The sequence below is a fragment of the Podarcis bocagei genome, assembly GCF_964188305.1.
Source record: "Podarcis bocagei genome assembly, chromosome: 11".
Lineage (NCBI taxonomy): Eukaryota > Metazoa > Chordata > Lepidosauria > Squamata > Lacertidae > Podarcis > Podarcis bocagei.
The window spans coordinates 49,107,093-49,134,722 of record NC_138136.1 but is presented as its reverse complement, the minus strand read 5'-3'; the positions used below and the strand labels follow the sequence as shown (position 1 = coordinate 49,134,722).

At 44.8% G+C, this 27,630-nt stretch overlaps 1 protein-coding gene across 1 annotated transcript in view; it reads right to left on the bottom strand.

Moving 5' to 3' along the window:
• Nucleotides 1–27,630, bottom strand: part of ADAMTS12 (ADAM metallopeptidase with thrombospondin type 1 motif 12) — a 109,575-nt gene that overhangs the window by 9,567 nt on the left and 72,378 nt on the right. Inside the window, exons 11-19 of the mRNA XM_081212637.1 lie at nt 27,313–27,458; nt 26,571–26,740; nt 21,774–21,907; nt 16,696–16,816; nt 13,869–14,113; nt 12,772–12,913; nt 11,242–11,368; nt 5,082–5,292; nt 622–1,728 (exon numbers count right to left, since the gene is read on the bottom strand). Coding sequence (XP_081068763.1) covers nt 622–1,728; nt 5,082–5,292; nt 11,242–11,368; nt 12,772–12,913; nt 13,869–14,113; nt 16,696–16,816; nt 21,774–21,907; nt 26,571–26,740; nt 27,313–27,458 — 2,403 coding nt within the window. The remainder of the gene's footprint in view (nt 1–621; nt 1,729–5,081; nt 5,293–11,241; nt 11,369–12,771; nt 12,914–13,868; nt 14,114–16,695; nt 16,817–21,773; nt 21,908–26,570; nt 26,741–27,312; nt 27,459–27,630) is intronic.

Below are 27,630 nucleotides of genomic sequence, written 5' to 3'. Positions count from 1 at the left end.
CCATCAAGCATGGCCAGTGGCTAGGGATCATGGGAGTTGTAGTTCAGCAACAGCAGAAGGGCAAAGGGTTCCCCACACCTGAAGCAGAGCAACTCATTTATGCCTCGGGATTTAATTGCTACTGTATGAAACCACAGCCTCCTCACATTTCTATCAGTTCAACCACACCTTGAATGAATCATAAAATGGGCCTGCAGAAGCCCAAATGATGATGACGACGACAGTAATAGTAATAGTAATAGTAATAGTAATAGTAATAGTAATAGTAATAGTAATAATTTATTATTTATACCCCACCCATCTGGCTGGGTTTCCCCAGCCACTCTGGGTGGCTTCCAAAAAAATATTAAAAATACAATAAAACACCAAACATTAAAAACTTCCCTAAACAGGGCTGCCTTCAGATGTCTTATAAAAGTCAGATAGTTGTTTATTTCCTTGACATCTGATGGGACGGCGTTCCACAGGGCAGGCGCCACCACCGAGAAGGCCCTCTGCCTTTAAAGGCTGGTTTATAGACACTGTGCATAGATAATTGCTTTCATTAGGAATGCAGCTGAAATAATAATAAAGGTGGCAGTGAAGTGACTATAGTCAACAGGATGAAATCTCAAGACTCACCTCACTCCAGTTCCCCACCAACCAGGTGGCATCATCGGGTGAGTTCCTGGACTCCATTGGATGTTCTGACTCAGAGTCATTCAACAAAATTCTCTTGGAAGCTTCATCCCAGGTCTTTGGCATGTCAGTATCCTGCAGAAATGGACCTTCTGTGGCATAAGTAGATGCCTCATCCACAGATGATGTTGGTTTCGTTCTGTTTGCAGACTTGTCTGTTGAAGTATCATTTAACACCGCTGGTTGTACTGTGACAGGATCTGCTGTTGTATTTTCAGGTGTATTTATTTGAACAAGAAGGCCTCCGAGACCTATCGTTGTCATGGAAATTCCTACCTCTGCTACCGGAGTAACAGAAATGTGTCTAAAACTGTCTGCGTGATAATCTGTCGGCAAGTTGCTTGATGTATTACCATCAGTGATGGTAGTAGGAGAACTTTTCATTGGCCATTTGCTCTGGGATTTATTTTTTGTATCTCCATCTGTACCGTTAGACACTGTCCTAGATTCTTCCATTAAATACCTGGGGGTTACAGCCGACGACTTGGGATTAGTGGTAAAGGAGTCCCTGTTTATAAAGTCAATGTCTGAATAATTGTATGGTTTTATGGGGGATACGTTCTCCACATTTGTAGAATTCAAAACATCTGAATTATTTGTAACAGGCCTGAAAGTACTATTTTGCAGCAAGCTGCCTTCACTAAATACGTAGGAATAATTTTTAGGAATGTCTGACCCACTGGAATTACTTTGTAATGTTTTTACACCCAAGTTTTCTTTTTGGGAAGAGTTTGCAAAGCTTAAGGATGTAGGCATCAAAGTAACATTTCTGGGCTCAAGTCCTTTTGTTGTGGTAAGGATTCTTGGGCTTGGTTTGGTAGTTGGCCAGTTGACCCCAGGGCCTTTTCTGGGATCTGTTCCAGTTCTCCTGATTATCTTTCCACCATGCAGTTTGAAATTAGGTATCAGCAATCTTCTGGAGTATGGACACTGCTGGAGGCCGCACAGAGCTTTAGAATGGGGTCTCTTTGAAATATCACATGGTTCTCCATTGTTCTTGGTACAGGTGATGTTACGAGTCCGTATACCTCCACCACAGGTCACTGTGCACTGCAAAATAAATAACATTTCTTCAGATATCTCACCCAAATCTCACCTTGTACACTTGCATACATGCATACTTGCACAGACCCAGCCGGTCCTGACACCCGTAAGCAGTTCAGTGGCTGTATTTGGTCTTGTGTCTACAACCCTTTGAGAAAGAAGACTATGCTTGACCTTTAGAGAGAGTAACAACCGAAGAGACTTTTTGTGTGGCAAGAAGAATGAAGGAACTTAAGATGCCTGGGATTGAAGAATAATCTTTATTTACATAATTGGTAGATGAAGAACTGGAAGTCCTCCTTATTTCTATCTTCTATCTTCTATCATCTTCTATCTTCTATCTTCTATCTTCTATCTTCTATCTTTATTCTTATTTGATTTGATTTCTAGCTCCCCCCCACCCCTTCTGTTAACTCTACATATACTCACGTTTTGTTCTGTTTTTTTGATGTCCTCTACTCAGTTAATGAGGTTCCACACAGGAAGGTGATGGACAGATGACGAAGGACCCTTCGTGAGAGGCAGGGAAAGGAAGATCTCCCAGGGTGGGAGGCTGGGAGAAGAAAGGGAAGCTCTCCAGTGAGAGCTGGGAAGGTCCACCACCTTTTGTGGGGGGCAAGGGTTAAGATTGTTGTGGTTCTGGACAGTCAAGAGTTAACACTCCAGGAAGCTTTCTGATTCACTGGGTACATTGCCCACATGACCCGGGCATTTTCCTTTGATCTCTGCTCTGTGGGGGCTGAGCTCTCTCTGGAGAGCAGTCTGTCCGAGAATGTGAGCAAGGTAGTCTCGTTTTTGTTAGAGGCAGAAAGCTGCAAGCATGCAGCTAGATTCTGTAGGCTTTCTTTTCTGTTTGTTATGCTTCTAAATAAAGAGTTATAGAATAGAAGCACTGGTGTCGAGCTGAGTTATTGAAGACACCACAAAGACACAGAGGAACCATTTTATGCTGCGTGTGAACTCTGCTATTATCCGGCAACTTAGAAGAGTGGCAGCGCCCGGAGTGGAAGAGTATGGGCACCATTGGAGTTTGTCAGAGTGGCAATAAATCAAATTTATTGCAGGGCCGTTGCAGCAGACTCAGTGGGTCAAAGGATTTATGACCCACAAACTTTAACAAAGATGCACCTCGGATAGAGGACTTTGTTACTTTTTATTCTTCTGCTTTTTCTGTGTTGTCTTTCTTGCGTGTTTGTTATACAGTGGTGCCCCGCAAGACGAAATTAATTCGTTCCGCAAGTTTTGTCGTCTAGCGAATTTTTCGTCTTGCGAATCACGAAATCCCATAGGAATGCATTGAAAATCAATTAATGTGTTCCTATGGTCAAAAAAAGTCCAAACAAAGCCAAATTTGGTACAACAACAGTTTATTAACTGCTCTTTAAAGTCACACATACTGTAAAGAGCAGTTCAAAAATTGAAGGGAAAATAAATTAACTTTATAAACAAAACATGTCTTTGTTTTTAGACAAAGGAAACAAAGTCGCGAGACGTTTTCGTCTTGCGAAACAAGCCCATAGGGAAATTCGTCTTGCGAGGCAAATCGAAAACGGAAAAACCTTTCGTCTAGCGAGTTTTTTGTCTTGCGAGGCATTCGTCTTGCGAGGTACCACTGTACAGTCATACCTCAAGTTACGTTTGCTTCATGTTACGTTTTTTCAGCATGCGTCCCGCGGTGACCCAGAAGTACCAGAAAGGGTTACTTCTGGGTTTTGCTGCTTGCACATGCGCAGTAGTGCTAAATCACGCTTCGTGCATGCGCACAAGCACCAAATCACGCTGCACACCTGCTCAGATACGGCGCTTCAGGTTGCGGGCTTTTCATGTTGTGAACGGGCCTCTGGAACGGATCCCATTCGCAACCAGAGGTACATTGTACATATTATGTTTTTTCTCCCCCCCCCTTTTTATTTAGATTAGTTTGGCTTTTATTGTATTGCATGTTGAAAAGTTTCAATAAAAGAAATTTAAAAAGAGAGAAAAAGTGCCACAGTCTCAGACAGCTCCACATGCAGACCTCACTAAGCTTGTAAATAAACCGTTATCTGTCTTTTCATTAGCCACATTGAAAAACAAAACATTCCATAATGAAGCAGGATTTTAATTTGCCCAGCAACCCAGTGGCGTAGCGTGGGTTGTCAGCACCCGGGGCAAGGCAAGTAATTTGCGCCCCTTAACCCGTGGATTTGCGCCCCCTAACCCGTGGATTTGCCCTAACCCCAGATGTTGCGCCCGGTGCGGTCGGCCCCCCCTGCACCCCCCACGCTACGCCACTGCAGCAACCCCTATGATCTTTGGTGTCCATTTTGTCTATGCTGCTCTGGGGGGGTGGGGGGCAGGTTGCACTACTTTTTAGCAGACACAAACTGTCGATTCATATGCAAACCTGCCCCACAGACAACTGGGACTCTGTTGAAAGCAGAGTACAGTAATTCATACAGGCTTTATGCTTCATCAACAAAATTAGCTGAAACCAAACCCATGTTTAATTCAATTAACAGTAGCGTCACGTTTTCATTTATACAGAAAGCAGAGGGAGTTGATGGGGCATACAAAATGGGCAACAGAGGAATTTTGGTACACAAATCCAATCTCATCCTTCAGTTTAATTCTTTGCAGGAGGGCGGGAGAAAACAGCTTGAAGGTATTGAGGGCCGAAGCAACACACCTGCTATGCACTTGCTAGTAACAAACCACAGCAAAATCAAACCAAGATTTTGTAATGAAGGGAGCCTGCAAAATCTGACATTCCACAGTCAAGGGGAAGTAAACAGTTCTTATAACCATAGAGTTTTAATTTTACTTACTTATTTATTTATTCTATAGGGCAGGAGGCAACAGAAAGTTTTCCATTAACCACGACTGCCAAGACTTTCTGTGAGTTCGTTCGGAAAGTTACATCTCATCTTAATGAGTCAAGATAATGATCAAGCCTGTTACTCACCCCCCCCCCAACCTGGCTGGTTTAACAGCAGTTTCCCCATTTCCTCCAAACTGGGAAATTGGAGCTATCTGCTTTGGAACAAACAAAGATATCAAATCAGCTTCAAAACATGGTGTAATATCTTGGATTGTTCCAGAAAGGGTAACCACAGTTTCCTGGTTTAGAGAAAATGGGAAACAATGGTTAATGGAAGACTTTGTGGCTTGTTCGTTCATACCACTGTTCAAGGGAAATAGACAAATAGGTCTTTTCATAGGCCATGAGAATGGTGTGGAAGGCACACGATGCATTCCTTTTGCTGAAGCTGTGCCAAGAATGAGGCATCACTGGGATATGCACGCTGCTCTGAGCTCTTTAAGAAAAGACTGAGGTCTGAGCATGTAACGCATACAACTACAGTGTGTTGTGAACGTACCTCAGTCCAGTTGCTTACTGTCCAGTCTGATGGGCACAGGACATCTCTGTTACATGAAAGGTAAGTCTTTGGTTTCAGCAGATGTTTGCATTTCTCAACAGGCAAAGCTTGCTCATCCAATCCCACTGTCTGGATGCAAAGGACGGTCCGTTTCTTTTCTCCTGTTGGGCCACAGGAGGTTGAACACTTCTGCCATTCTCCTGCCCACCATCTTCAGAGCAAAACAAAAAGAATTGGGGAACATCAAGAAGGGCATGCATGCTAAACCAGAGAATGAATGTGAGTAGTACAAAGGAAACTTTGAGAAGAGTATATCGCTTAAATGTTACGTTCCAGGCTTACAATTTTTCCTCCTCTGGGTTATGGGAATCTGCATATCAGCTCAGCAAAAGTACAGGCAACCCCAATTTGTGCAGGATCACAATTGAGCACATATCGGTCGCACCTAAAACATGAGTTGCCTGGATTTCATTACTGTCTATCATGCACATAGCATATTTTATTTGTGACGTTGGCGCTGTGGGTTAAACCACAGAGCCTAGGGCTTGCCGATCAGAAGGTCAGCGGTTCAAATCCCCGCGACAGGGTGAGCTCCTGTTGCTCGGTCCCTGCTACTGCCAACCTAGCAGTTCAAAAGCACATCAAAGTGCAAGTAGATAAATAGGTACCACTCCGGCGGGAAGGTAAACGGCGTTTCCGTGCTCTGCTCTGGTTCGCCAGAAGTGGCTTAGTCATGCTGGCCACATGACCCGGAAGCTGTACGCCGGCTCCCTCGGCCAATAAAGTGAGATGAGCACTGCAACCCCAGAATCGGCCACGACTGGACCCTTTAGCTTTACCTTTATCGTGGGGTCCCTTTAGCTTTACCTTTATCGTGTTCACACTCACAATAACCACACCTGGAAACAGACCCTTATTATACCCATTTTAGAGCTGGGAGCAAAGATCTAATTACAGAGAGTTACAGCGGCCAGCTGGCCTCCACTAGAAGTCAGGCATTTAGCATCACAGGTCCCATGATATGGAACACTCTTCCTGTAAAGGCAACACTACTTTTGACTTTGGGGCCTCTCTAGAAGAACTTCTTATGCCGACAAGCCTTTGCAGCTGTTTCAGTTAATTAGCCAGCCACTTTAATGATGACCTGAATTGTTTTTAAGGATGCTGTATGCTTAATAGTTGTACACCACCTTGATGTTACACAATGTGGTGGTACAGAAATATTTCCTATAAACAACCCAAGAACCAACATTAGAAGGTCATTGCAACCATTATACATGCATCTGATCGCTGCAGATCTGCAAGAGAGGGCCTCCTGTAGATACCATCGCAACAGGAAGTATGTGATATGCAATTTAGGAAACGGGCCTTTAGCATAGTGGCATCTACCCTTTGGAACTCCCCTCCCCTCCGTTATGTATCAAACAAACTCCCATGATTACTTCTGCATGGATGGTTGCTATTCAGAATGGAGGTTGTATGCCTCCTCTAACACATTCTGAAAATGGCATGCAAAGCACAACCCAGTGTGTGTGTTTGCACCAATTTGCTAGTGCAAGACTTCAGCACTACATCAGTTTGCGAGTCAGGCTACAGTCCTCGTCCTATATGACAGAAGAGCTGCTTTGAAGAGGACCTGGTGTCTGATTAATTGGGAGCAGGTGCCCAGTTATCTTTTCTGTTTCTGTGCTTCTATTTTCAAAAAAACCTTCAGACAAAAGAAAACCAATGTTTAGAAACTTACGTATTAACAAACTCTCTCTCTCACTTGGACAAACAATTTCTGAATGATGGACAAAATAAAAAAATTCCTTCCAGTAGCACCTTAAAGACCAACTAAGTTAGTTCTTGGTATGAGCTTTCGTGTGCATGCACACTTCTTCAGATACCTGAAGAAGTGTGCATGCACACGAAAGCTCATACCAAGAACTAACTTAGTTGGTCTTTAAGGTGCTACTGGAAGGAATTTTTTTATTTTGACTATGGCAGACCAACACGGCTACCTATCTACTACTGAATGATGGACAGCTGGCGATGGGAAACAAAACGTGGTCCTTTGCATACTTGTTTAATTACTGTAGTCTACACTTTTGACATTTTCTAGGAAGCCTACATAATCCTCCCCATATATTAACTTGGAGCTGGTAAGCCCTTTAATCCCCACTGACTGCGCATCTGCCGTTGCCAATTACATGACCAGAGGATAGGAGTAGCATTGCTGGAAAACAGTGACAGTACTGACCTTCGCCTGAAATCTTAGATTTTCACTTATTTGTTCAAAAGCAAACACCTTTGGGAAATCACATATTGATCTCTCCAGCCCACGGCATTGCTAAATATCAATGCACAGCAAAGAGGAAGAAGTAGTTTCTTAATAAATTGATCAAAAGGGACAGAGGCGTCTTAGATTATGTTTTCTGCCAAGCAATTAGGGACACTGGAGAATGCCATTAGAAATGGAAACTGGAGTGGAAATTACCACAATTTCTGTGTTCATCACAGATCTGGAAAGGAAATCAGATTAATAGTAGTAGCAGTAGTAGTAAAGGTAAAGGTACCCCGGACCATTAGGTCCAGTCGCGTATGACTCTGGGGTTGCGGCGCTCATCTCGCTCTATAGGCCAAGGGAGCCGGTGTTTGTCCGCAGACAGCTTCCGGGTCATGTGGCCAGCATGACTAAGCTGCTTCTGGCGAACCAGAGCAGCGCACGGAAACGGCGTTTACCTTCCCGCCGGAGCGGTACCTATTTATCTACTTGCACTTTGATGTGCTTTCAAACTGCTAGGTTGGCAGGAGCAGGGACTGAGCAACGGGAGCTCACCCTGTTGCGGGGATTCAAACTGCCGACCTTCTGATCGGCAAGCCCTAGGCTCTGTGTAGTAGTAGTAGTAGTAGTAGTAACAACATCAACAACAACAACAACAACAACAACAACAACAATAGCAGCAGCAGCAGCAGTATTTGCTATTGTTGGGGGATTTTTAGTCTGTGAATAGTATGTATATAATTACATTGCTTTCTTAGTGGGGATAGATGGTGGGAAAGCTCACTGCCTGTTCCATAGGGGTATCCCCTTAAGGTATATTGGGAAGTGATGCTTCATGTCCAGCTTGGGGGCTGAAGGGCTACAGCACCCCCTGCAACTGGAGTCTGCTGGAAGTGGCTTGTTCCATGGGGGGGATGCCTATGGTCAACCACAACTGTCTATCAACCAGCAGGTAGGTTGGTTGATTGTGGGATACATGTCCAATGCCTATGCCAAACCTATTTTGTCTGTAATCCATATGGCTGTGACCTAATTTGATCCCAACACATCTCTCCTGGGATCCATTTGCTGCCTGTGCATCCCCCCCCATGGGCCCACAAATGTTATACTTCACATCCCAAATGGAGCCAGTGAAAGGGAACTGTGTTGCCACACAAGCCCCATTCACTGAAAATTGAGGGTCAAAAGATCCAATGGGCTGAGACTTGGGAATGAATCTGATTTAATTTAGTGGGGCTTACTTCTGAGCAAACATGTAGTTTCCTTGGTGACTCTAGCACTCTTTTTAATCTAACCACAAAATTCCTCTGAGCCTCTGGCTTACGCTCAAATATTAAGAGAGGCCATTAGTTATCAGATCGGATTATGCTGTCAGCTGGCTTCCCAGTAATTAGACCTGAGGAATCATTGCATTGTGTGGTTCAGATACTTTACAAAATTATTTACATGGGGTATCAAAGACGTCGCCCTGCTGAGATGTTACTGCCTATTGTCAGCATCGATATATCTTGGGAGAAGATGGAAGGGTGTGCCATTGAGGGTAAAGTCAAGCCATTGGAGAGTTACAGCATCTGCTGTAGAGACCAGTACAGGAGAGACATGTTTTATTGCAGCTGGGGGAGATGAAGGTGTCTGGTTTTGCTGGTGCAGATGCAGCAGTGAGTTTTTTCTCTCTACACTCCTTCCAGCGGTCATTTCTCTTCTGGTCACACTGGTATGCACAGCTACTAAGGAGGCATGAAAAGTGCCAATTTCCCTAACTGATTATCAGCGTTTCAACTGGAAAATCAGCGGGATATGTCATAAAATCAATTGCTGACATATGCAAAGCAAGGTTAGTTAGGAGGAATGTTCTCAGCTAAAGAAGCCACTTCTGGGCTCAACATTATGCCAAAGTTCAAAACATGCCACCTGCTAAAAGATAAAGGTAAAGGGACCGCTGACCATTAGGTCCAGTCGTGACCGACTCTGGGGTTGCGGCGCTCATCTCGCTTTATTGGCCGAGGGAGCCGGCGTACAGCTTCCGGGACATGTGGCCAGCATGACTAAGCCGCTTCTAGCAAACCAGAGCAGCGCACGGAAATGCCATTTACCTTCCCGCCGGAGCGGTACCTATTTATCTACTTGCACTTTGACATGCTTTCGAACTGCTAGGTTGGCAGGAGCAGGGACCGAGTAACGGGAGCTCACCCCGTCGCAGGGATTCGAGCCGCTGACCTTCTGATCGGCAAGTCCTAGGCTCTGTGGTTTAACCCACAGCGCCACCCGCGTCCCAATGCCACCTGCTAGCATGGTTAAATGTTGATTTCTCGGGTGATCCCCAAACCAATAGATTTCAGGTATCAATCCTATATTCACTGACCATTGAAATTCAATGGGGTTTGTGAAATGATGCTAAATGCGTCTTTGCTCTTGCAGCTTATGTTTCATAATTGCTAATAGCAGGGGGCAAGGAGAGGAATTCTCATTCGCACCCACTCATGGAAATCTCCTCTGAGCTCCAGGAGGAAAGTGTTCATTTTGGTTGCAGCTGAGGCTGATAGCACACTGAGCCTAAAAGTAGTGATGGAGGTGTGATTTTCATCAAGACCACAGCAGGGGAAGGAGGAAAGTGTTGTTGTTTTTAAAATCCCCATGCACCATTGTCCCAATTAAAGTCCCCCCCCCATACCTCCTATGGGCAATTAAAAAGTAAAAGGCAACAGCAAACCACATATTTAGTGTCCCTTCTAATATGGCCCACATTTAGGTAGGTTCATCACATCAGTCAAGAATTTAAAGCAGCTGCCATGCGTCTCAGGAGTTGGCCTTTTCGTAAACTCACATATGCCATATCTTCTCTGGAATCTTTAGATATTATTGCTATCAAGATGCACACCAAAATGGAAACCTGACGCATGACTCGCTTTGCCAATCAGACCCTTCAATGTTCAAACATGCTGTAAATAACAGAGCAGGCGGAGAGGGTTTGTCGAGTGACCAGTGTTGTCAAAACTGCCCATCACTGTGCACTGAAAGACCTTTCCCCCCCTTACTGTGTTTCCTAAGGGAAAGGGGACCGTAGATGCTTCTCTCCTCAGTGAAATAATAATAATAATAATAATAATAATAATAATAATAATAATAATAATAATAATTTATTTATACCCCGCCCACCTGGCTGAGTTTCCCCAGCCACTCTAGGCAGCTCCCAATCAATCACATGTTAAAAAACACATCACAGCTTCCCCAAACACAACCTGTTAACCTCTCAGCTGGCTGACAATACCTCTCCTGTCCAGGCTAGTGAGATAGGTCAGGTGTAAGTCAACAGGTGTTTCCTTGTAAACACCTGGGGAATTGTGACAGAAGATGGGTCATACCAAGCACTTAAATGGTGCCTTTTCTGAGTGTTCACTGACAGCTGCTCCTTAAGGCAGGCTGCGTTGCAGAAATGCAAAGGGGGGTTAGAGATGGTGGTTTGCTTTACAGCAGAGGCGGGGACCTGTGAGCATCCAGGCATGGTTGGGCTCCAACTTCCATCACCCCACAAGCTAGTATGGCCAATGGTCAGGAATGATGGAGCCCAGTCTCTGGAGAGCCATATGTTCTTCCATCCCTGCCTTAAAGGACTGTCTACCTAGCAGGCATGTTGCTGAAATTAAATTGGGACAGAGGATGCTGGTTGACGCATTGTTCTCTTATTCACTATGCTATCAGTTTAATGTCATTCATTTCTGAAGCTGTTTTATTAGTTCTTTTTAAAATGTGTCCTTTCTTCTATCATCTGTCTACCTATCACAATGTTGTTTGGCCTACATTTCTTCTGACAGACTGCTGTTTGTTGCCATCATTACACATGAGTATATTCCCCTAAATTACACACACACACACACACACACACACACACCCTACCTTGGTGGACAATCCTTTTCCAAGCATTTCTTTTGTTTCCCACTGGGCTGCGTTTCGAGATCACAAAACAGGTTTTTCACCACACCTCTCCCTTTTCTCACACAGTGGGCCGTCTGCTGTTGGAAACCTACGAGAAAGGAAGGAGACACGTGCTGCATTCAGAGGCAATGCCTGGCTTCGAAGAGAAGAGCCATCACAGAATTTTAGAGCTGGGTTGCTGGTCATCCAGTCTGGCCCCTTTGCTCACTGCGGGATCTACAATGCAGGATGCGACCACAGCATCTCCAGCAGCCTCGGGCTGTTCTCTGATCAGTTCCATGACCCTCAAAAACACAGAGCAATACCCAATTTTCAGTGTACTCATGAAGCAGGCAAGCAGCTAATCATTTATTCATTAATTTATCTGAGAGCAGAAAACCACAACTTGTCTTAATCAGCTGTGCAACCTAACATGACATTAAGCGATTTCCTTTAGGGCAGTTAAGCAATTATCCTTATGAAATGACGAGGAAGTGGGGGTGGGTACCATGCCTAGGATAAAGCAAGATCAGTGCAGTGGTACATCAATAAAATGGAACTGAACAGCTCAGGAATTGCAGGCCTGAATGATGGCTGCATCCACAGCCCGCTCCCCCCCCCCCAGAACATGTTGACAAATTTGGACACTGGCTACATAGCCTACAGAAGCCTGAAAATCTTAGGTTCAGGGTGTCATTTTTCCTTCTTCCCAAAGTCTCTGCATTTTTAACAACTACACAACAGACATAAATTCAACAGGGGGAGCTTTCTAAAGCACCATGTCAGGAAAAGCTGTCCTGGTAGAATTTTGTTCCATCCTGCACAGAGCCTCTGTCAATAAAAAAGAATATGTCAACTCTAATGCAGTGCTCACTTCTATCTGTCACAGGGGAGGGGAACTGATGGTACTCCAGATGTTGTTGGATTTCAACTACAATCAGCACGCATGAGTAATGGTCAGGGATGATGGGAACTGTAGTCCAACATCTGGAAAGGTCTTAAAAATATGGTTTGGGGTGTGAGGAATTCAAATCTCCTATTTTTGCTGCCAGACAACATTTGGCTTGGTTTGATGAAGAGGCACATAAACAGCTTTTGGAAAACCAAATAATTTTAATTTTACCCTTTGAAAATGTTAGGCAATGCTAAATGAATGGATGGATGGATGGATGGATAAATACAAGTACTTGGTAATTATTTTTAATGATTTCTCTGCAATTTTATACACATTTTACTTACCAAGCCAAACTAAATTAGGTATATTAATTTAACCAAGATGCCTTTTGAATTCCTAAGTCATGTGACAACTAGTTAGCACCCCTCTTTTTTCTGGAATTTGAAAGTTGAAAAATTCAGCATGTCCCAGGGCACATGGCTCAAAGAAAGCGTTAATAAAACTCAGTTTGCCAGCTTCTGAGGAACCCATTTGTTCCTTGATGAACATGCTGTTAAGATAATTAATGCCAAAGCAGCTAGCAGAGAGAGGAGAACGACAGCACTAATGTTGCTTACCTCTCCCACAAGTCACGCTGCAACTTGTCCAGCTTCCATATCGCCAAAAATATTCTGGCTCTTCCACATCATTCTCAGAGCTCCAGCCTTTACGGACAGTATACTCATATTTCACTCCAGGGTTATTTTCCTGAAAAAGGAGCTGAGAAGAAACAACTGTCAATTTTGGTCACAAAACGGCTCCAAGCAAACAAATGGAGAAAGCAAGAAAGCTTAGGTATGTTCTAAAGCACCTTCCAGGTGTTGCTAGAATGCATCTTCCACCATACCTGACTAGGGATGGAAGAAGGCATCATTTTTGGCCATGGACTGGCTGGATGCAGAGGAGTGGTGGGAGGTACCAGCCACAGAAACCCCAAGGGAAGCCTTCGGGGAAGAGGGAAGAAAGCTCTGAGCCAGGGGGTTGGTGGTGGGGTGACAATGAGTGGTCAGAGGGAGAAAGAACAGACTGAGAGGAGGTGATGGCAGCAGGTGAGGAGGCAGGCTTTAATGAACAGGAAGAGGCTGTGGCCGAGAGCAGTTCAGACTCTGACTCCAGAGGCTAAGGGGAGGGTGGCCAAGAGGCAGAGTGGAGAAGAAACCAGGCTATCTCCCCCTCCTGCTGTGACCAGCTCCCTTTCCCCCTGGTCTCCTAGAACTCATGGAGAAATGAAACAGGCAAAGCAGAGGGTGGTTGAACGCAGATGCCATCTGAGACTGCATGGGAAAGACCTTGGAGAAGAGGAGTCCTAGCAAGAAAAGATAATGATATTCTGGCTGCATCAACAGAAAGAAGTCTAGTGCCCAGATCAAGGGAAGTAATAGTACCGCTCTATTCTGCCTTGACCAGACAACATGTGGACTAGTGTGTCCAATTCTGGGCACCACAATTTAAGAAGGATGTTGGCAAGCTGGAGTGTGTGCAGAGGAGGGCAAGATGATCAAGGGTCTGGAAATCAAGTCTTAGAATTTCTCCTCCCTCCCTGACCCCTGTTGGCTGGGGCTGAGGAGAACAGGGGTCCAAAAATGTTTAGAGGGCACAGATTCATAAAAGCTGCCCAGTCCAAACCTCCCAGCAATTTCCCAAAGCCACTTGCACATATGACACGTTCCCCCACCTGTAGCCACAACGATTCATTCGTGGGTCCAGCGGCAGTGAGGTTTTCCAAGTCGCCTTTTCTTCCATATTGAAATATCGTTCCTGCCACTTTGTAGTCTCCATTCCATTGGATAATAAACCCTCCATTTAGGTAATACTTTCCCGGGTCCTCACTCCGTAGCGCAAGGAAATTCCCTGCTTCTGCCACTTCCAGCACCTTGATGTTCCTTGCGCCTTTTGGAATTAGGCCAATATCAACATACCCTATGGGGGGAGAAGCAACATTCACCAGTTTTAACAACAGAATATTAATGCACTGTGCCTAGGTCACATCTATGCCTTACAGTTAGAACACATTTAACACACATTGCAAGTTTTCACCCAAAATCCTGGGAATTATTGTTTATCCCTCACAGAGCCACAATTAGCAGCACACTTAACGAATTATGGTTTAATTCCAAATTACTGCCCTTGGACAAATCTGATGTGAACATTCCATAGCAGCACATTAATCACACATGTCCTATTGAATTTGGTAGGTCTGATTTCCAGGTAGGCAGCTAGAGGTTTGCAGCATAATTGGGTACTTCTTATCTTGCCTAGTCAGGTTTAATATTTTGAACAAATTATGTCTGAAAAGGCCTCTGAAACAACTGAGTCTAATTTTTCCGCTATCACTTGATTTTTTTAAAAAAAGTCTTAGTTGATTAATTGGATGAATATCCATTAATTACTTAATTAAAGCAGCATAAATGTAATCCCACCCACTTTCATTTCCTCCCCCCTTCCCCTCCAAGTGCCCCCCCCCCGGCAACCTCTTGCTTGAGGTGATGAGTTTCTGGGTATCAACCAGATCATTTTTTTTCCTGCAAAGCAATGCACTTTTCAGGTGGTTTTTTTTATAAATAATGCATGAGTATGAAATCTGCATATGAATGAAGAAAATAGTTCTGAAGGAAAAGACACTCTGCGGGGTGGGTGGGTGTGGGAGGTCTAGAAATGCAGCCATGTTGCATTGGGCCCCATCCTGAAAGTGGAATTCCTGTGTGAATTCCCCTTCCTCTCAACCCCCTCCTCTGCATGGCCCCGGGCACTGGCAACCCATGCTACACCACTGATGACCACTACTTACCCAGCTACTGCTGCTACCCCAGAACATTGTGGGAAATGGCCACCTCAGCCAGACCCACTTCACTGCCTCCGCAAGCTGGCTCCTGTCTGTGTCTCACTCCCCGTACCAGCCTAGTGTTGAAGTGAGAATCAGTTGCCATTCCTGTACATGAAAGGGCAAGGGCATCTTGTCCTTTGCCTGAGATGGCAAAATGTCTTGACTCAGTGCTGTTAATCATGGGCTGTACCGGAGGGATTAGCTAGGCACAGCTTTTTTGAAACGTTTCTCAATTCTTTCATCATAAAGACGTTGAACAACAACAGACCCAGAACAGAACTCTGTGGCACCCTACTTGTCACTTTTTTCCAGGATGATGAGGAACCATTAAGTGAGTACTCGTTGGATTTGGTCAGTCAACCAGCTATAAGAGTTATTTGCCCAGCCTACATTTTACCAGCATCACCGCAAGAATATCATGGTGGACTTTGTCGAAAGTCTTAGTGAAATCAAGATACACTGTGTCCTCAGCAGAAAACCTTTCCTGCAGGATTCAGCTGATTAGAAAGTAGAGAAGAAGGTGCTCCTCCAGCAGTTTTTTTTAAATGAAAGGATTATCAAAGAGGAGCAGATGTACTAAATTTTGCAGGCAGCTTTAGATCAATGATTTATCTCCATTATTACCTTATTATGACATTCCGACAGAATAGCCTTTCAGACCTACATTTGCAATGGGTGGGAGCCTGCACACATAGCTTTGGCTCAGAGGTTTATCTTCAATATGGCCAAGGTCTTTAAAGCCTAAGTACAGCCTCTGACTGTGATCGCAACATGGATTCACACAGCAAGGCTGGATCTGCAGAACTTTAAAGCTGCCAGAAACTCACAGATAAAACAAGGTGTCCAGCATGATAAAATTGAAATCATTATCATTCGGCTCTCCTTTCCGTGTAACCACAGGCAAGAATAAAAGTCTAACATAATCTTAGAAAATTAAACAAAAGATAGAGATATGCTTCTGGTTTGAAGAAAAGCTTTTCCCTATAGTGCCACAAGATTTCTGCTCTCTCTCTCTCTTCCCCCGCTCCAAGGTCTTGAAAGGAAAAAACCTGAAAGTTCTTGTAAAGATGCAAAAGAAACTTTTCACAAGGTAAAAAAATTAATAAAACGTGATGTTGTAGAGATGAAGAGATTTATCGTGGCCTTAGCTATTGCGGACTAGCGTCTACTTCTCAAAATAGTCCACCACTGCTTATGCCACAATAAATCCGCTTGCAGCCCAGTCCAAGCAACACAGGAAGAGGCCTTAATACTAAGTCACAGACTGCTGAGAATTAAGGCACAAGGGGGTGAATTCTCAGGTGAATGGGTATCAGATAGCAGCTTGAGCCTGGTGCCAAGGCTGCAATTTTCCCTGTCATAGATTGTCATGGCTACCCCTCTGGAAATTGTCCCTACGTACTCAAAGAGGCTGAGTCATGCAGTCCAGTCCTGTGCAACCTGGCAATCATATTTATCACCCTATTGATCCAAGTGGATTCAATATGCCCTCCTTAATAAAGGAGATATCGCGTTCAGTATTGCTTCACATCCCCCAATTCCTTCTACAGGTTCGTTTTCTCTCCTTTGGTGACAGAGTATTAGTGTCTCAGAGTATGTTTTGTCAGCAAGCATCATTGCTCATTGAAATTGCTGCAGAAAAACACTGCCGGGGGGGGGGGGGAGGAGGATTCTTCACCTGCTCCTTCACTTTGGTTGAAGGCTATCTTCACAGTCTGACAAGAGGATCCATCTCCCAGGCAAACTCCACATTGATCTTCTGTGGCATTGGAATCCATCTCATAATCACAACCGATGGTCTGAAGGAAGACACGATAGGTTGCATGCATTATGGGATCAGCACTAACCAATCAGCAAATGCCTGCCAGAGACTATTTTGCTATTTGCATCATTCTGCAGTTCCCATGTCTTAAGGTGTGTCCATGTGGCAGGTATTTTCTGCAGGTCAAAGCCAATTTGAAACATCTTAAGAGTCCAGCTGACCTTCCCAGGCTGCAGAGCAACAAGGCTTCAATTACAAGGGAAGAAGCCCACTAGTCTAACCTTGACTCCCTCCAGTTTTACTCAAAACATGGCTTCACCTGTAGCCTTCTAAAGACAGTAACTAAGGAAGAATTACACATTATCATGGTCATCTGATTTGCATTTCAGTGCAAGATTTTTCTTCCGCATATAGCTGGCATGCAGTGGGCGCTGCTGCTCTGGATTGGGATGGGACCTTAGCCTGAGGAGAGGAGGGAGGCGTTAGCTCAGGTCACGTCAGCTAAAAAAGGGTACAGTATTGTGGATTGGGAAAAGATTCAGGAGGTAAAGGTAAAGGGACCCCTGAACATTAGGTCCAGTGGTGGCCGACTCTGGGGTTGTGGCGCTCATCTTGCTTTATTGGCCGAGGGAGCCGGCGTACAGCTTCCGGGTCATGTGGCCAGCATGACTAAGCCGCTTCTGGCAAACCAGAGCAGTGCATGGAAACACCGTTTATCTTCCCGCCGGAGCGGTACCTATTTATCTACTTGCACTTTGACGTGCTTTCGAACTGCTAGGTTGGCAGGAGCAGGGACCGAACAACGGGAGCTCACCCCATCAAGGGAATTCGAACCGCTGACCTTCTGATCGGCAAGCCCTAGGCTCTGTGGTTTAACCCACAGCGCCACCCGCGTCCCAAAGGATTTAGCAGAGGGTAACCCAAATGATCAAGAGGCAGGAGCAACACCTCTAAAAGGACGGGTTGCAGCATTTGGGGCTTTTAAGTCTAGAGAAAAGGCAAAGAAAGTGGTGACATGACAGAAGTGTGCAAAATTATGCATATGATGGAGAAAAGTCTTCTCCCTCTCAGAACACTAGAGCTCGTGGAAATCCAAAGAAGCTGAATGTTGGAAGATTCAGGGCATGCAAAAGAAAGTCCTTCTTCACACAGCGCAAAGTTAAACTAAGGAACTTGCTCCTACAGGAGGCAGTGGCGGCTTTAAAAGGAGATTAGACCATGGAATATAGGGCTATCCGTGGCTGCTAACCATGATGGCCAGTGCTTTTTTTCTGGGGGGACGTAGTGTTGATATTTTCACCCCCTCCCATCGCAAGAATCTCCTGATCTGATGTTTTGAGAAAGGAGGGGGCGGAAACTGCTCTTCTCCTCTTCCGCTCCTGCCTGACTGCCTGACTCTGTGTGTGGAGAGAGTCTTATCTATGTAGTGACTAGATGGCTGAGTGGGAGAGGTAACATTCAGGCAAGACAAATAATCCGTTCCGCGAGTCTCTTCGTCTAGAGGTTTTTTCGTCTTGCGAAGCAACCCTATTAGCGGCTTAGCGCTATTAGCGGTTTAGCGGCTAATAAAGGCTTAGCGGCTTAGTGGCTAAAAGGCTATTAGCGGCTTAGCGGCTTAGCGGCTTAGAAAAGGGGGGGAGCGAAAAAAATCGCAAGACTCGCAAGACATTTTCGTCTTGCGAAGCAAGCCCATAGGGAAATTCGTCTTGCGAAGCGCATCGAAAAACGGAAAACCCTTTCGTCTAGCGGGTTTTTTGTCTTGCGAGGCATTCGTCTTGCGGGGCACCACTGTAGTTCTTTAGTTTGTAGTAGCTTTTAGAAATAAAAGGAGTTATGCTTCACAGCTAGCTTCCACGTTATTTATACTCTGCTGAGTCTGGTGCTCACAACGCACAGTTGTGAGTCCAGTGCACTGGGACCTGTTTTCCAAGACTGGAAGGTCTCTGAAAGTGCTCCAGTCACCTAGCCCAGCCGGGGCAGAACCAGTTATTGAGCCCAGTCGCTGACAGGGATACGCATACCCCTAAACAATTTGCGAATCTAAGTTTGGCCTCATTGAGGGGCTGTATTTCTATATGAGTAGGAAGCTGAGAGTACCCCTAAACATTTTTTTAGAAAAAAAGCACTGATGATGACTATGTTCTCCCTCCACTGTTGGAGGCAGTGAGCTTCTGGATATTATACATATGCCCATACAGTTTTGATCATTTGCTTCTAAATACCAGTGGCTTGAGACTTCAGAGGGAGAGTGTGCTCTGGCAGTCAGACCTTGCTTGCAAGCTTCCTGCAGACCACTGGTTGGTCACTGTGAAAACTAGATAGGCCACTGGCCTGATGCAGCAGGCGAATTCTGATGTCATTTTCCCTCATTAGAATGGAGCCCCCCTAAGACTGCTATCCCCCCATCTCACCACCAGAGTCCAGATATGGACCCCCGACCCCGACCCCTGTGGGGGAAAAATATTGCATTCAGGAGCGAAACATGTGACAAACACATGACATCTAGTTTGGCCCTGAAGCAGCCATCACAAAAGGTAAAGAGGATTTCCTCCCTGCTCAGCTGTAACAACAGTTTTTTCCTGCCCCAGCTACATGGATAACATGAGGGGATGCAAAAAGAGCCATAAAAAGAAGAAAAGAAAAGAAAAGAAAAAGGATGGTAAGCTACAGCTCTATGCTATCTCTCCATATCTCCACCTGTATTCCGAATGCGTTTTCATTTCCAGCTGTAACATTTCCATATCTGTACATCTTGATGATATCAAACTGCATTTGTGGCAGGTTGAATGACTATCAGTAGGGAACACGTTTATCGTTCCTTTTGACACTTGACAAAACGTCCTTTTGTTCCCTGGAGCTCAGCAACTGGCTCTGCCCATTAAAACGCTGACACTTCTTAATCACCAGTTCTGCAGCAGACACCAAAGGGCAATTTTTATGGACCTCAAAGACACTTGTATAACTACTTGCAACTTCTTAATCAGCTGGCATTGTGTGAGGCAGCTGACAGACGGCATCTTGCAAGACCCTTAAATATATGTGAAAATTAAGAACCACCCTGTGGAACTATAAAAAGGTAAAAGTAAAGGGATCCCTGACCATTAGGTCCAGTCGTGACCGACTCTGGGGTTGCAGTGCTCATCTCGCTTTATTGGCCGAGAGAGCCAGCATACAGCTTCCGGAGCAGCGCACGGAAACACTGTTTACCTTCCCGCCAGAGTGGTACCTATTTATCTACTTGCACTTTGACGTGCTTTCGAACTGCTAGGTTGGCAGGAGCAGGGACCGAGCAACGGGAGCTCACCCTGTCACGGGGATTCGAACCACCAACCTTCTGATCGGCAGGTCCTATGCTCTGTGGCTTAACCCACAGCGCCACCCGCGTCCCTGTGGAACTATAAATATGGCCAAATTCATGCACATATACTCACAAATCTGTGTTATGGGCTTGTGTGTCCCAAGTGTTTCCATGCGCTTAACAATGCCCCTGATACTGTTGGCTGGCAAATGCAAGTGGTTCGTATTTATTGACTAACCGGTTCTTGTAAGAACATAGAACGAGCCTGTGGGATCAGGCCAATGACCCTCTGGTGCAGTATTCTGTTCTCACAGTGGGCAGCCAGATATGTGTGGGAAACCAGGACCAGACCACAAGAGCATTCTAACTTCCTATGGCTTCCAGCGACTGTTATTCAGAAGCATGACTTTCTCTGACCGTGGAGGCAGAGCGTGGATATCATGTCTAGCAGCCAATGTTAGTGTTATCCTCCATTAATTTGCCTGACCCTCTTTTAAAGCCATCCAGTTTAACTTGGATTAATAGTTTATGTGGCTTATTGACTCACCCAAATATCAAATTCATTTATTTCAAGGGATCTTGAGCAAGCTGCTATTGAAATTCTATTAGAACAAAAACGCTTTTGGCTTCTTGAACATTTTCCAAAGCACAACGCCCCAGAACAGTGCCAAACAGAACAAAATTAGTGTTGCCCTATGAAGAGCCTTCCAAAGAGATGTGTCAGGGCATCTTCACTGGGGGGAAAAACAGATTGGAACCTTTTCTTCTTGTGACTTGGAGCAGTCATCATCTGTAGCGATGAGTGAATCTTCAAAGGTCATAGTGGCTCAGCAGTGACAATTGATAAAAAGACTCGCTTAGCTGGGCCATTATCAAAGCTGTTGCCTGGGATCATATGAGAATAGCTCTTTTCATGCCCCGCCTAGGAATATTTTGTAACTACCATTGCTGAAGGCCAATTTCCACCAAATCTAGCCCCTGATGGATTTCCGGGATAAGGAAAAGCGGACTGACCATGCGGTGCTGTTACTGCTCAAGGCAGTTCACATTGAAAACTTGCAAACAGACCCAACTGTTTATTACAGTAGTGGTTATTTCTCAAATTCCTGACTAACAGGAAACACATCAATATCATGTTCTCCCGAATTAGCCTTTTGGCTGAGTGGATATTTGTCCTCCTGTTGTGTTGCTGTGCACTGCTGTTTTGTGGTGCCATTTTGTTATGTTGTTATTGGTTGCTTTGTGGTGCTATTTTATTATTTTAATACAAAATTGTACTTGCTTTAATTGTGGCATCTTTTTAACCCACTCTTGGAACATTTGGGGAAGGGCTGGCTATAAGTACAAATAGTAAACAAACAAGTAATCTGGGATACGCAGGATAAACTAATGTAATTCTGCCTTTGTAGATTATTTGGAAACCCCAGTTAATTCAGAATGCAGCCCCCAATATCAACCCCATATCCATGAGCCCCCAACCCCCTTCCCCATTCTAACCAGCCCCCAACTCCTAGCCTCACCGATCTTCTTGCCAAACCTCAAAACATGGAATATGAGTTTTGAGGATATCGTTTGTTAAAATGATCTCAAACGTAAAGAACAGCACAGGGATTTAAGACTATGACTCTGATGGCCCTTTGAGGCCTGAAAATCTGTAGTCCCATGAAGTGTTCAAAGAAGGAAACATACCCAATACCTTACACATGCCATTAACACAGACGTCTCTGCTGTTGTTTCCTTCAAAGCAAGGCGTACCATCAATGACAGCATCAAGCATTTTCTCTGAAAAGTGGTTGTTCACGGGACGGCATTGTAGCTCACAAGGATTAGCTGAAGGGAAACCCCCAAAGTTATATCAGTTACTATAGACACACACGACTGCAAGGTTGTGGTGCAAGTATAAAATGAAAAGTAAAAAGTAAGTAGCTTGGCAACAGGTGACAGTAAGACACTGCCTCCCATTAAGAGACACTTGCGGCAGAAATCTGAGAGCAGCACATTCTAGAGGGATCATTGCTACAATCATCCTGCATGGGCCAGAGCTCAGGGGCAGAACACTTGGTTTGCATGCAGAAGGTCGCAAGTTCAATCCCAGGCACATCAAGTATCATGGACTGGCTTGATGCAGAGCAGTGGTGGAGGCACCAGTGGGGAATCCCCAGGGCGAAAATGCTCAGAGCCTGGGGGTTGGTGGTAAGATGATGTCAAGTACGGGAGTTCCCCTCTCCCTCCTGGTAGCTCACTGATAAGAATGAACAAGTATCTGGTTGATTTTGTTAGCAGCGTCCTACTCTTGTGTATGACTTTGGTAAGACACATGCCTGACTGGCATGCTCTCTCCCTCCTGGTCGATCGTTCGGGAGCTTCAAAAGCTTTCTCCAACCCAAACATCACAGCGACTGATGCCTTGGAGACATCAGCACACGTAGGGATCCACAGAGTATTCGCAGTTTGCATAACAGAACTCAGTAGCTCAGCATTTTGGCTAATCTACATTTATTTACATATAATACACTCAGAGCATTCTGCTTTAGCTCCTTCATCTTTCTCAGCAGACAGCAAAGAGAGAAAGAACAAAGGACAATAATCCCACTTCACGGAACATAGTAATACCAAGACATCCTGTCTCTGTCACTTTCCACACTGTGGAATGAAAACATACCCCGTCATGTGATAGACAACAATCCCATGACTGCAGACACGGGGAATGAATCTCCAACAGATTTATAGTCTTTTTATTACAGTATCATGTTGCGAATACAGATCGGTATCTCTCTGCAAGGATTGGAGTGGCTCACTCTGATTCCTCCCCCCCCCACTTCTGCAGCAAGAAGCACGCCGATGGGAAGTCCCCCCTCTCTTGCTTCTCCTTTGTTCTCTGACACACTCATACTGTTTGAATTCCTGCTCCATGATTGCAGTCATGGGATTGTTGTCTTTCACATGATGGTGTATGTTTTGATTCCACAGAGTGGGAAGTGACGGAGACAGGATGTTTGTTTTACTGTGTGCCGTGAAGTGGGACTATTGTCCTTTGTTCTTTCTCTTTGCTGTCTGATGCTAGAGAGGGAGGGAGCCATGTTGCAGTGCTCCATGTGTGTTTATATGTAAATAAAGTAGATTAGCCAAAATGCTGAGTTGCTGAGTTCTGTTACGCAAACTACAAACACTCTGTGGATCCCTAAGTGTGCCGATGCCTGTTGGTATCGGGCGCTGTGATGTTTGGGCTGAAGAAAGCTTTTGAAGCTCCTGAACAAACGACCAGAAGGGAAAGAACATGCCAGTCAGGCATTTGTCTCTACCAGGGTCCTACTCGAGTGTAGGACGAGCTCCTGACACATACTTCCTAGTTTGGGGGAAGGAGGGAGCCCCCTCCCCTATTCTCGATTGATGTATTGCCTGGCTGCCTCCCTCCCTCCTGTTGCTTAGCTACTATCTCAAAGCTAGGCAGTTCCTGTCTCAATTGTACAATCTCGGAATCTGCCTGTCTCTCTGCTGCGTGGGACTCTGAAAATGGGGGGGTATTCCCCCTCCTGTTAGAAGCTGATCTTCCTGCCATTGCATACCCCCATCTTCTGATTCAGATCAGCCCCTGACAGATTACAATAGGTGGTCAGATGGAGAAGAGGGAGGAGGAGGTGTCAGAAGCAGAAGAAGTGACAGGGCTTAGTGAGCAGGAAGAGGATGTGTCAGAGGGCGGTCCAGACTCAGAGGGAGGTCAGGAGGCAGGGTGGAGGCTGGCTGCTGAAGAATCCAGGGAGCCTCCCCCTCCTGCTGCAACCAGCTCCCCTCTCCACTGGTCTCTGTGTGAGTGCTTTTCTTTTTGCCCTGGCACTTTCCCTGAGAAAACCTGCTCTTTACTGCTGAATCGGAGCAAATGGCAACCCACAGAAAACCTGAATTGCTGTTTGTTTTGATTCGGTGTTGAAGAGCAGGTTTTCCTGGGGAAAGCAGTGGGGCAAAAGAGAAAAGAGAAGAGAAGAAAGTGCTCGGATACATAAAAAATTGTGGATAGGTAAAGTGCAGACCTGTGTGGGGCAAAGGGTAAGTTTGGATGAGCCCCGTGCCAGCCACTTTAGATAAAGAAGGCATTGTGCCAGCTCCCAAAATGGCCATAAGAGCTTGCCATATTTACAGATTTCTGTAAACGCCTTCAGAAACGATCTCCTCCTGTTCATTCCCAGCAGTGTACTTATTAAATGAAAATGTGTGGCATTTACAATGCGTATGAGGTTTATTTTTGCGACAATCAAACATAGAAAAGAAAGTGGTGGGAGGACAATTACTGACGGGAGCAGACTAAACAATTAAAAAACTGCTGCCTGTTTTCCCCGCTTTGAAGAGCAGCGGTGGAAATCACTGAAGAGAGCGGGAAACAAACTGGACTTTTTTGTGTCAACGGGCTGGGTGTGTTTTAGATCAGCCTCAACACTAGTCAATAGACAATTATATGGATTTGGCATGCTGGTATTATGCCCTTGTTTCCTTCAGGAATTGCAGAGAAGGTTACCTGGTACTCCAGGCTTTGACTGGGGTTAGCTTTAATTGTCATGATAATTATCTTTAATCATCATGATAATTAGCTTTAATTATCATTCTTTAAACATTGCACATATTTGAATGAATCAACACCTGCAAATGTGTAATGCTTCAACATTCCTCCTGTGAAAGTAGCAAACTTTCAGCTACAAGAACTTCCTCCAAAAAATACTTTTCCCCCCAGTTTCCCCGCAAGGCATTAAATATTTATTTTTTTAAGAAGGGGAGTCTAGGCCTGTAATATAAAATTGTGGGACATTTCTTCTCTGATAAGTAAGTAGTTTTTAAAGTGTCAGCAGTTGCAATACAGAGGTTAGAGCAGCATGACAATGTGTGTAATGTAATTAAATCCAGCAATTTCTTGCGCTATCCAGTGCTAGTACAAAGTGAAGCTAATCACTTAATCAGACATTTAAATGTTGGGATGTATGCAAAGTATTCAGTGATCATAGGGCAGGGGTGATCAACCTTTTTTTAGGTGTGTGGACACATTTGGAATTTTGAGTGACTGCTGCAGGCACTATCAACAAGATGCTTGGATCTCAGAATTAACAGAGCAATAGTTTCCCTCTCATTCTGGCTTCAGAGAACCTTTTGAATTTACTTATTTGCTAAGACAGCATCTTAAAAAGCAGAGACATCACCTTGCCAACAAAGGTCCATATAGTTAAAGCTATGGTTTTCCCAGTAGTGATGTATGGAAGTGAGAGCTGGACCATAAAGAAGGCTGATCACTGAAGAATTGATGTTTTTGAATCATGGTGCTGGAGGAGTCTCTTGAGTGTCTTATGGACTGCAAGAAGATTAAAGCTATCCATTCTGAAGGAAATCAGCCCTGAGTGCTCACTGGAAGGACAGATTGTGAAGCTGAGGCTCCAATACTTTGGCCACCTCATGAGAAGAGAAGACTCCCTGGAAAAGACCCTGATGTTGGGAAAGATGGAGGGCAGAAGGAGAAGAGTTTGGAGTTTGGATTTGATATCCCGCCTTTCACTCCCCTTCAGGAGTCTCAAAGCGGCTAACATTCTCCTTTCCCTTCCTCCCCCACAACAAACACTCTGTGAGGTGAGTGGGGCTGAGAGACTTCACAGAAGTGTGACTGGCCCAAGGTCACCCAGCAGCTGCATGTGGAGGAGCGGAGACTCGAACCCGGTTTCCCAGATTACGTGACTACCGCTCTTAACCACTACACCACACTGGCTCCACAGTGTGGAGGGGACGACAGAGGACGAGATGGCTGGATAGTGTTCTTGAAGCTACCAGCATGAGTCTGACCAAACTGCGGGAGGCAGTGGAAGACAGGAGGGCCTGGTGTGCTCTGGTCCATGGGGTCACGAAGAGTCGGACATGACTAAACGACTAAACAAAAACAAAAGGAACGCATGCAAATTCACTGTGGAACCCTGGTGCTTTGCAGAGTCCTCTGGAATAAATTCTGGGATGCAGACACTAATAGTGCTTTCAGTGTATAGTGTGGACTTGAGAGACAATACTAATCTCTTTTCATTTAAATGGTGATCTAATGCTACACAGATGCAGATAGCAAGTCTTCCTTATCTGTGCAGATCAGAACCAGATTAACAACTCTTAACAGCAGGAGTCCGAAGAACTCTGTGCAGTTCCCCATTGGGTATCAAAGGAAAGAAAAATTAGGCATAGGAACTCTAAGAAACAACTACCTGACTTTTAGAAGACATCTCAAGGCAGCCCCGTATAGGGAAGTTTTTAACATTTGATGTTTTACTATCAAAATCCAAATGTTTTACGGTCAAAATCCAAATGTAAAAGCACTACCAGATGACATGAAAAATTCATTATCAATAATGGGTTCACACTACAATCTGCAAAGCAACCTGTCAATCAAAATAATACAGTGCTTAAAACAAAAGTGAAACCCGCAGGGAAAAAGCAAAAGTTCAATAAACAGGAGTCGTGCAACTTATTTTAACCTTACCTGTGTTGTACACTGGAATCCACGTGTAGAACTTATTTTTGTAGGCAACCGTATCAAATTCACTGCACTGCATTTGACGGAAGTTTGGTGAGGCTCTGGGGCACAGCTTGATGTTACACATGCGATAGCGCTTCCTCTCCCCTGTGCAGTACTTCCCTCCAAACTGTGGCCTGGAAGTGACAAAAGGGGTTTCGAAAACAAGAATTTATTTCTTACATTTATACCCTGCCTTTCCTTCAAGGAGCTCATGTAGGTTCCCTCCTCATATTTAATCTTCATAACAACCCTGTGAGGTAGATTAAGCTAAGAGGGTTAGTAATGCTGTGTGTGGATCTAAACCTAGGGCCTTCCAGACACATTTTCAGAAAATCCACATCTGCCCAAAGTAGATCGTCTTGCAGAGTTTGAAGTCTGCCTACCCTTGCTTTAGATATAATAATAATAATTTTAATTTATTTTTTAAATTTATACCCCGCTCATCCGGCTGGGTTTCCCCAGCCACTCTGGGCGGCTGCCAACAGATTAAAAACAGAATAAAACATCACACATTAAAAACTTCCCTAAACAGGGCTGTCTTCAAATGTCTTCTAAAAGTCGGATAGTTGTTTATTTCCTTGACATCTGATGGGAGGGCATTCCACATTGCAGGCGCCACCACCGAGAAGGCCCTACATCCAAGCTGTTTAGGTTTCAAGATTTTGAAACATCAAACATTAAGCAAACCGGCAGGCGTGAGACTTACTCTGGGCTAGTGCACTGTCTCTCCGCAGTCTGGATTCCAGCCCCACAGGTCCGTGTGCAGTGCGACCACGATGACCACGAACCCCATGCACCGTTCACTGCTTCAGGGCTCTTGCCTACGGTTATGCATTCACCCGTAAAGCACCACTTGACAAGAAAGCAGCAAACACAATGGGTCAAGAAAAAACCCCAAACACACTATTGACACTGCAACACATTTCTTTCATAGTAGCTTGCTGGAGACTGGTGTTAAGAGGGAGATAACCTTCCCGCTTTTGTGACTTTCAGTTGACACTGTAGACCTTTCTAGGCCAGGGCC